Raw genomic sequence first — 11222 nt, 5'->3', positions numbered from 1 at the left:
GACGCGTTTCAGAAAGGCGGGGCATAGAGGAGAAACAATAATGTACATTATGTGGAAAATAATGTGTTTTTTGAACCTTATACCGCATAAACACATTTCATTACCCCAAATACACAAAATAATGTTCTTTTTAGCAACATCATATGACCCCTTTAAACTGATAAAAAAAGTGACAGTAAAACATTTATTATTTTACAAAAGATTCATATTTTAAATAAATGCTGCTCATTTGAACTTTCTATTCATCAAAGAATCCTGAAAAATGTATCACGAAAAATATTAAGCATAACAAACATTTTCACCTGTGATAATTAAGATTTCTGAAAGATTATGTGACATTTAATTTTTTTTAATATACTAAAATAGAAAGTTATTTTAAATTATAATAATATTTCACAATATGGTTGGTTTTACTGTATGATCAAATAAATGCAGACTTGGTGAGCATAAGAGACATCTTTTAAAAACATTTAAAAATCCTACCGACCCCAAACTTCTGAACAAGTGTATTACAAATAAAACAATAAAGTGAATTTAGACAAGTGAATGAATTTAGGCATTAACACTTTGATTTTTAATGAGAATTAGGATTTAAACTTTATATGAGTGTTAGATGATGGTAATCTAAAAGTTAAAATCATCATGCACAATGAAATATCCAATATCAGCCAATATATATTCAATAATAGTCAATACCTGATGGTAATGATATATTGTGCATCGCTAATTCATTTAAATGACTCAAATTCATCAATTACTATTCAGCATCATTAAGGGTTTAACGATATTCAAACTGAACCGAAAAACCGTGATACAACACCCACGGTACGTACCGCGATACACTCTTGGCCTAACGTTACCCCTCCCCCTGCTGAGACACTTCAAACGCGTAAAGCCATGATGGTTTTGAATTGCTTGAATCACTTTGAAAGGGAAGGTACCATTAAGGGCTACATGTGCAGAACAAATCTGTCATATAGGCTACATAAAATTATAATGAGAACACGACTGTAAAAGAATAGGCCATGTTTCAGCGCGTTGTTATGGAAAGAATGCATCCACAGAGTTATATATTCATGACAGTCAAGTTTGCTTGTTCAGCCACTCACAATCTTTTTTTGGAACTGTAAGTTGCAATATTTTGTATATAATAAATATATACGTAATATATACTATATATATACACATACATATCTCCTATAAGATGCATTTGGTTGAGTTACGCTGCAGTAAAGCGCTTTTCATTGTAGGCCTACGGTGACGAGCAGCACAAACAACAATGCAGAATATTAATAACTATGACTGGGATTGGCATATACATAACATTATAATGAGATCACTATTATAATAAAATGCTGTGAATTTTTAGAGTTTAGTTGCCGTGTTTTTGCACGTTGTTGCGTGAACGTGTCAACAACAGTAGGTTAGTTACACATTCAGAGCAACACAGACACTGTCACTTGTGCATTCGGGTCATAAATTATTTTTATTACTATAAAAAATCAAAACGACGGTGGGGGTCGGTGCCGCGGTGGGCAAGTGACGTAACCGGTGTTGCGGCTTAACAACGGTATCATCGTCAGCACCGTCTATCGTGGCAAGCCTACCGGCTATTCCATTTTATTTATCCACGGCACATGCATTTTTATATGTAGCCTAAGTAATGATGTCAGATGACTTGTTTGTTTGTTTAGGCATTATTTAATTTTATTAAAAAATTTTTAAGGCAATAGATTTTTAGGTAACACTTAAGAAAGCAACACATTTTAAAGTCTTGTTTGTTTATGCATTAATTAACATGAACTAACAGAGAGTAATTATTGTTATTATTATTAAGTTAAAAGTAAATCTAGTGTTCTTTAGCATTGCTGGTGTCATGCCATGAACCCTACCCCCACAGCAAACAGAACAGAACAGAACCGAACCATGGCTCATAAACCATGATATGATCCCAACCGTGGCATTGGTATATCGTTACACCCCTAAGCATCATAGCAAGTGACATACCATTTTTGCGCTCGTTGAGGGGGGGCAGCCTCTGGCTGGGGTGCAGGGACAGTTCACCCATCTCATGGGTTACAGCCTCACTCTGTGGGCTGGGCGCCAACAAACCCCCAATCCCAGCATCCCCCTGGACCTCCATGTCTCCTCAGTGAGGAGTCAAGGGTTTGCTGGGGATCAGCAGACGATATGGTTACAGGAAGCTCCTCACAGTTTCTGCAAAAGACAAAGTCGGTATAGATTCAGGTGAAGAAAAAAAGTAAACGGCAAAGGAATTTGGTCCAAGGCTGGCAGACTGTGTATTAGCAATACTTGAAATCATAAGTGAAATGGGGAGTTTGGGAATGATGTAATAGGTCATGGATGTGGTAGGGTCTGCAATATCACTTTAGCCATGCAAAACCACAAAAAACACAGGATGTACTGAATCTATGGCATGTACAGTTGCTGCTGTTGCACATCTATCAAAGCACAAACAAATAATAAAAACGAGCCTTTCCACAGACGGTGAATGAATAGACGTTGTGTTTGCTAGCCTGTCATTACTCAACTTTACATCATCCCAGTGGTTTAGATGTGAAACCAATAAAGATATAAACACAGCGCTCACCATGGTGCTGTAAAATGCTAGAATACACTATGACCACATCAGCACAAACCACAATCATTCATTCCCATGAAACACTCGCCTTTCAAAACCTCCTGTTACATGGGAACAGAGAGGCTAATTTTTCTGTTGCCAATTTTACAAATTTTCAATTCAGCAACTGATCTCAAACAACATGTAGAAATATTTCAGTGGACAGTGATGGATTTTGTTTAACTAACAAACTCTATTTTGACAATGATGGATTTGGTTTCCTAACTTAAAACATTAAAACATCACATTCTGCTTCCAAAAAAAAAAAAAAATAGAATGGATTGTTTCCCTCTTCCTGTGGTATTCAACCCCCTCTGAGCCACCCCACACCCCATCCTGCCCCCCGGAAAAAAAGGCAAAAAATTGACTCTTTTAGCTGCCTGTAACATTGGATTCAGCATTTCAAAGGAAAGGGCAGGTTTTTAAATGCAAATTCCAGCTGTTTGTACTGGGTTATCAATGACTCAGGCCATTTACACAAAAATAGTTGAGTACAACATTGTGGGACATGCGGTCTCTGACCTATTAAAGATCCCAAAGCATGTTTTGATATGGAGACGGACAGTATTGGAAGAAAACTGAATGGCCTGATATTACCTCAGAGGGAAGACAACATTAGCAGCATCTACTTATTAATCAGTCCCTCCAGGTTTTTGCGATTCTTTGATTGCTGAACATGATGCAAAATTAACAAAATGTTGCATTTTTTGCATACCTGCATAATTTGCCATTTAAACACATAATAACTGCAAAAAGTGTCATACTAGTACTACCTAAAGGTAGAGTGACACAACTGAGTGATAAAGAAACATGTATGAATGAGGAAGTAAAGTGTGGTGCACATAAAGTGGTGCACTTTTTATTTAAAAATATAATAGTATTATCACACTTTATTATTTTGTTTATTATTTGATTTTTAAAAAACTAAATAAATAAAGTGCAAGAATATTCTTATTACTATAATTAATTTTTTTATAGTTATATTTAATAGGTCACACACTATACTATATGTGCAGTGTGAGCACCAAACCAAATCTCCAGGTGCTCTCATGAGAACCAGACTGAAAAACGTATGTGCACCCCTGGTTATTAAGCTCAATAATCCATAAAAAAAAAGAGAACAATCAGTGTGCAGTCCTGAACTGACTTCTCAGTTTATGATGTTTAAACGGTCAAATACACACAAAGTTGTGACAAAATGCCTGTCTTGGTCAGTATTCATGTAAACACATTCAGTTTTGTCTTAAAAAAATAGAAAATCACTCACTGCTCTAAACAGAACATGTAACTTGTAAACAGAATAATAGTAGTTTAAAAAAAGATCAGTGCATTTATGAACACAGTGAAAATTATTATTTTTTTTCTGTAGTGTTTTGTACTAGAATATACTGATTGTACCTGAGCTTCAAGCACTCATTTCTATCTTTGTCTTATCCTAAGTATCCATAATGAGCAATGGCCCAAACCAAGATAACCAATCAGGGATTTGAACATAACATACTGCAAACAAACACTCGTGCACAAAAGCATGCAGCTACAGCTACCAGGCCAAGCCTCATAATGTATTCTTACATAACACACCAGCAAATGTCATCTACTCATCCTCTTTATTTTTGAATTTCTAACATTCTCTACACTATAAGATCTTTTGGTTGATAGTCAACACAATACACAAATGTTTATGTTTTGAAGGGCAGTGTGCACACTGTATGTGCAATGAAGTCTGCTATTAGTCCTTCATTGTCACTGTTGCTAGGATACAGCAGCCTCCCACACAAATAAACTCAAGCTGCTGGAGCTCTGCCTCTCTCAGCAGTACACTGTTTAGCGATCACTCATACAGGACAGTGTCAAATGTAAACTTGCATACACTGAAAAGTTTAAGAATGTATATTAAAATGTAAGCCTAAAAGGTAGGGATGTAACGATTCGCTCAACTCACGATTCGATTCGATTCACAATTTTTTTTTAACAAAATGTGATTTAAGATAAATTATAAATTAAATGTGTCCTTTTATTATTGCTTGGACAAAATGCTGCATGTTTCTTTGTGAAATTGAAATGACACTATAATAATATACTATAGCACTTGCATATTATTGCTCTTTTGTTGGTTTTGATTGCTTCTATTGTCCTCATTTGTAAGTCGCTTTGGATAAAAGTGTCTGCTAAATGACAAAATGTAAATATAATGTAAATGTAAATAACAAAACTAAATTGAAATTTTAAAACAAGCCCCAAATCAAATAAATAAGTAACACAAATAAAATAAATCTCTTCATATAAACAAAATAAGGCTTTGTCTGTGCTCTTTCCATTTAAAATTAGAGGCAACCACTGCATTTTAATCATGATCCAAACAAAGATGCTGCATACATGCAACATGAGCAGTTTTTAATCTAAATTAGATTGTATAATTTCGAAATTTGAAGCAAAAAAAGAATGGTTTGACTTCAGTTTTGTGAAGCTATACATAAAAAATATCTGCATGAAACAAACAGCAGACGTAAGCTGAACGAGATGCAGATGCACTCTCTGCCAGCAGGTGGCGCTTAAAACGTTTCCTTGCTTTCCGCTGTAAACAAAGGAGCGCTGCACATATGAACTTTAATATGCATTATACAGAGGCAAGAGGAAAAGAAAAAAAATACCATCTATACTTTTCTAAAGACAGTAAGTTCCCCTCAGACACACATTCATATAAACTCCTACCCCTAATTGAATCGCGATTTGCATAGCATCTCAACCGATTTGAATCATCACATATTTGAATCGATTTTCAACCAGCTCACGGTTAATCGTTACATCTCTACTAAAAGGTAAAAAAAGTTTTTATACAATTTTTGACAACGAAGTAAATTTTTATTCAACTTAGGCTCTTAATAAAAAAATGCTGATTAGTCAATTAAATTAATCACAGTTAATCGCTTATCTTAGCTCTGCACGTTTCAAAGTCAAAATGCGGCACGGGTGTTTTTATATGAATGTATCTTAGAAGGGCACCGAATGTCTTTAGAAAAGTTTCAATGTAATTTTCATTTAATCTTTCCTATAATGCTGATAAAGTAGCGTTCGTGAGCGCAGCGCTGTTTTGATTACAGCCGTTACCGGGGAAACCGCTATTTCTGCCGCTCCTAAAGCGCCTCCTGCTGGCAGAGAATGAATGTGAATTTTCAATAATCCCGTTTGCTGTTTTATATATAGCCTATATTTCCCTCGGGGGAAGTGCCGCCACACATTGAGTGTAAGTCTGTGGGAAACATTGTACTTGTATAGGGCTAAATGTGTGTGTGTGTTTTAATATATTAAATGTATTTGATCTCTTTGCAATCTCAGAAGTGTTTGTTTTTTCAATTAGAAGAACAATCCTTTTGACTAAACAGCCTCTGCTGGCAAACAGATTCAAAATGTTTCGTTTTAGATTAATTTGGATAAACTAAACTATAATGATAATCTCTAATTTATTAACTATTTCCCTGTCAGTATCTTAATTTGATGTTCATTTGCAATGACATACTAAATATTGTTATGCGTGTAGCTACTTATATTTATTTACATTTGTTATTTAGAAATGTATACTCTATGGAAGGACAAATTTATGGAGCATATGATTTAATGTCACACCATGTGAATATTTGTATGCAATTAGCTCAATCTGTGGCATACTCACTGCCACAAGCAATGGTGACGCAATACGAAGCAACAAGCTGACCACACACTGTGAAATTGCCAAGGCAAAATTGATATAAAAATATAAAATATATTCAATAATAACACTTCAGTTATGACACTGTACAAAAGTCAACACTCCAGACACAGGCATGTCATCCACCAAATACTGTACAGTCCAGGCTATTATGCAAAGCTGAAGACTGCCGTCTGATGTGGATCCACCGCATCAAAGAATAACATTCAAACAGTCCATTGGCTTACACCACATTAAATAGGTGGTACAGTGATCTATGAGATACATGTACATCTCTCCATTATAAAGATAGTTACAATAACAATGTATATCTTACATAAGAAAAGCAGAGGGGCTGCCCGCTGTGCTGCTTCTGTGGTCTGCTGTTTCTGGCATGCCTCACTGTTAGAGCTCATGGCTAAACCATTTACCATACAACCCTCAAACCACATACACATCAAACTATTACACTGAGTGGCAAACTATCTATCACAATCAATTCAGTTAAGTTATTGAAGGCAATTAGAGTAAACATCAACCTGTCTTAAGAAGGAGCGAGGGGAAAAAAAGCAAGAATGACTGGGGTTTCCATATAGAAACAGCAAGACCTAGAGAGGTTTGCTCAAAACTAAGCAGGTAAACTAATGGCACCTCACTGAGAAATTACCAGCCTTTATGTTGACGTCAGGAGATGCCAAAGAGTAGTTACTTAAAGGGACAGTTCTCCCTAAAATGAAAATTCTGTTATCATTACTCACTCTCAAGTCATTCCAGACTTTCATTCATCTTCAGAACACAAATGAAGATATTTGTAATATTCTCTCGTAATTTTTGCTCACGCAACCAAAATTTCCATGCTTCAAAACGTACATATAGACATCGCTCAACCATATATGTTTGACATGAAGAACAAATCTCAATGGATGTTGCGCGTCAAAAAATGACGCTGGATCTTCTGTGTTAACCATATTTGATGAGCTCTATGTATGTGCATTGATCAAAGACTAAATTACATCTTATAAAGCGATCATGTCTCTTCAGACGACTTGGATTAAACCACTCAATTGATATGGATTACTTTTACAGTGTCTATATAAACTATTTGAAGCTTGGAAATATGGCTGTGTGATAATGACAAAAAACAATATCTCAATATTTATCAGGATTATTTTTTTTTCCGATGAGGGTGATTTTGTGCTAGGTACCTTGGCTGGTTTATATGGAAGTCCGTTTCCACCACTGAATAAAAAATAAAAAAGGTAATTGCGACTTTTTATCTCACAATTCTAACTTTTTTTCTCAGAATTGCATGATATAAACTCGCAATTGCGAGTTAAAAAGTCATAATTGTGAGATATAAAGTCAGAATTGCGAGATAAAAAGTTGCAATAACCTTTTAAAATTTTTTATTCAGTGGCGGAAACGGGCTTCCATAGTTTTAGGCTTCCATGGATAAATAAAAATGACACTAAAACCGCCAGTAGGTGGCAGCAAGTGAATCGTTCATTCAAATGATTTGTTCAAAACAGCTGATTGATTTAGAAGCGAGAAAAAAAAGACTGTTGTGCTGATGAATGGATCATTGAATCATTGACTCAAATGATTCCTTCAAAAACAGATTCATTCAGGAAAGAAACATCGCAGTGTTGCTCTGAGACACACAAATGTTCTGCTCTAGCTTTGTTTGGAACTATTTTGAACTATTTTCGAAAAAAAAAAAAAAAAAGACAATATTGTACCTAAAATGTAACTCACTCAATACTCACAACTTGTTGAACTGTTGTACAAAATTAAAAATCTCATATGCGATCAAACACACGTTAATATTTAGGAAAACGGTACTGTTGCTTGTGTGATATTACATAACTATAGAAATATTTTAAAAAATTCTATACAGGGTTATTTTTTGGCTTTCATAACTTTAATTATATAGGGACATTCTAACGACATTCTAATAGGCTTCATCACACAGTAAATGCTTTGGGACTTTCAAACCGTTTTTTTTGTTTTGCAAAGTGAGTGACACTTGATAATGTTAGCTCGTATATTGTTTTAGATGCAAAGTCGGCAACACCAAAGCTCCAAAAGTATCAAAAAGTATTGAAGTAGTGAAGTGTTCGCGTCGCGGAGGTGATATCAACAAATTGCTTTTACAGCGTGAAGCCTTTTGGATATATACATTAGATACGTTGTCCCCTAGAGGATTAAATGAGGATTTTGATATTCGTCCATTTCTTTAAACATAAGATATCTATCTACATATAATAAATAACGCTTTGTGGTTATTGATTTGTATTTATGTACCCAGGCAGGCATCAATTAATGTCATTAAACAATATTTTGAGAATTACATTTGTGTATTTTGCATAGCTTTATATATGTTTTTGATTTATTTTTATTTTTGGTTTCTATGTTTTTCTCCTTGGTTGATATGTTATTGTTTTGGTATTATTATTATCACGATAATATTGTATGGTCATGTGACCTTTGATCACCTGGAGGTAGGCCTATGAAGTTTGCGATATCAGTGTTGTTCATTTGTCTGATGAAGAGCCTGCGTGCTCGAAACGTCACATATGCTATGCGACAGTCTTTTTAAAAAATAAATTTTTTGATACTTTTGGAGCTTTGGTGTTGCTGACTTTGCATCTAAAATATTTCTACTTGTTTTTTGGTCGAGCACCCAGTTGAGATCGATGTGCGTGCTTTTGCCTGCTCTTCAGCTCGTATATTGTTAAAACAACAATTACGATAATACTGCAGACAATAAATATCACACACCCCTACTTGGACATTTTGGTTGAGTGTACTGTCAATGAAAGGGCAAAAATGATGAGAGAACATTCAAAATATCTTCATTTGTGTTCCAAAGATGAGCAGAATTCTTGGGTTTGGCGAGTTTTCAATGAATAATAACTACCATTCAAATATTACAAACCAAAAAACTGCATTCAAACTCAAGCTGGCATTCCTACAACTCATCATTTCATTTCAGGGATTACATTTGAGCTTAAAATGGATTATATTTTACAGGATTACCAGTGTAAAATATCAGGAACACTGTTCAACAACACTGTTAAAAACAACAATGAAATATATCATACTTTGATTATTTTTAATTGAACCAATATACTGATCAAATTTCAATCAGCCACAAAGTGATTTTAATAACTAAACTAGTTCTTGTTTCATATCTGTTGCAATAAGCATTGTTCTAGTAAGGAAGTTACAACACTCATGGTTTTCCTTTAGAAAGGTGTGCCCTCAAGCTCTAGTTCTCTATTCAACCTATTAGCACAATAGCTTCTCCTTCACTGTGGCCAACAACATTTAATCTGTCTTAAGTGGCTTTAATGTCAGGGGTCTGAACCTGATTCTGCTGAGACAGCTTTCTATGAGCCATAACTAAATACTCTGGAAAATATCAAACTCCAATTAAAAAGCAAACCCAGATGTTTGATCCTTTTCATGTGTTGTGCTGGAAACACAAGCAATGATTTCCATGTGTTCATCAAAGGAGAGTAACAAGGTGGGCTGGCACAAGATAAATGTTTAGTTTACTCCAGCCCAGCACTTGTGCTCAACTTCCTCAGAGAAGGTTAATGACAAACTTTAAGATTAACTTTTTATGAATGGTCCATTAATAATTTCATGTAGGGGTTCATTAAAATGTCTATGTATGTACACTAAAAAAATGTGTTATGAAATGTCCCAGCTGCATAGATATGTACAAATTGTGCATTTTAATGTAGTTGCCAAAGTGTACATCCTAAATTCAAGTGAAATTTATCAAAAGACATGGTGTAAACTACAGTGTTGGGTAAGTTACTTCCAAAATGTAATACATTATATATTACTAGTTACTGTCTTTTGAAAGTAATTAGTTACATTACAATATTACTGTCTCTGAATTGTAATGCGTTACACTACTTTTGAGTTACTTTCACCAAAATATCCACAGAAGTATTATAAAATGCCAAAATGTAGTTTATTGCTGCTCATTCTACACCCAGTGGAGGGTAATGTGGTAGGTCTATATAGCATAAAATTATAAAATCATATTTAGATACCGGTATGTAGGTCTACATTAATGTTATGTTGTAGTTTAGGTTGAACACGGATAAGCAGAAACCTTATTATTACATTCATAAATAACACCGGTAAATAAAGCAAAATGTTATAATGTACAAACAATAAACACAATACCTAGCCTATAGGCAATTTTGAACGGTTTCAGAAGAAAACAAAAATGAAAAATATAAGTTGCTAAACAAGCCAAAACGAATTAGGCTAATCAATGGCGGCGCTTTCCTAATGATGTTCCCTTATTTTTGGTGTCACTTTCATTAACATTGAAAAATAAACATTAAAAACAATTGCCTAATATGTGGCCTATAAACGATTGATATTATGGGGGAGGGGTCAAGCAACACAAGCAAACAACGCGCAAACTGTGTGCAAGAGTTATGCCGGTGAACGTCAGTAAACGCACTAGAGAAAGTGAAAGTAAAAAAACTGAGGGAGCTTTCTAACGCTGCATTAACGGCGCATATTCTCTGAGACAACAAGATACAAAATTACTTAAATATAGGCTGATGATGGTATATAACGGTCTTAAATTATTCCCTTAATATTTCTCCTGTGGCCCGTATAGCAAAAACAGAAGAAACGTATTTCGCGTTAAACAGGTTGTTTTTGAAAATCTGTGCACGAAATAAAGCTGCTCTTAATTTTCATTGATGACTGCAGTGTTAATAATTTTAATTATAGGCCTATAATTCAATTGTATAAATTAATAGACCTGTTTAAAAAAAACTTTAAAAAAACATTCTCAATGAGGAGTAGCCTAAACTAATAGCCTAAATTGTAATTATCCTCACAGCGCGCCATACGGCG

At 34.7% G+C, this 11222-nt stretch overlaps 1 protein-coding gene across 2 annotated transcripts in view; it reads right to left on the bottom strand.

The window, feature by feature from the left end:
- mrtfb (myocardin related transcription factor B) overlaps positions 1-11222 on the bottom strand; it is a 39405-nt gene that overhangs the window by 23294 nt on the left and 4889 nt on the right. For both annotated transcript variants that reach the window (XM_016542481.1, XM_016542483.1), the window contains exon 2: positions 2008-2217. In XM_016542481.1, the coding sequence (XP_016397967.1) occupies positions 2008-2143 (136 nt within the window). In that variant the 5' untranslated portion in view covers positions 2144-2217. The remainder of the gene's footprint in view (positions 1-2007; positions 2218-11222) is intronic.

Source organism: Sinocyclocheilus rhinocerous, unplaced genomic scaffold (genome assembly GCF_001515625.1).
Source record: "Sinocyclocheilus rhinocerous isolate Xijiao unplaced genomic scaffold, SAMN03320098_v1.1 scaffold1390, whole genome shotgun sequence".
Taxonomy (NCBI): Eukaryota; Metazoa; Chordata; class Actinopteri; order Cypriniformes; family Cyprinidae; genus Sinocyclocheilus; species Sinocyclocheilus rhinocerous.
Note: the sequence above shows the minus strand (reverse complement) of the source record. Positions and strands in the feature narration are given on the sequence as shown.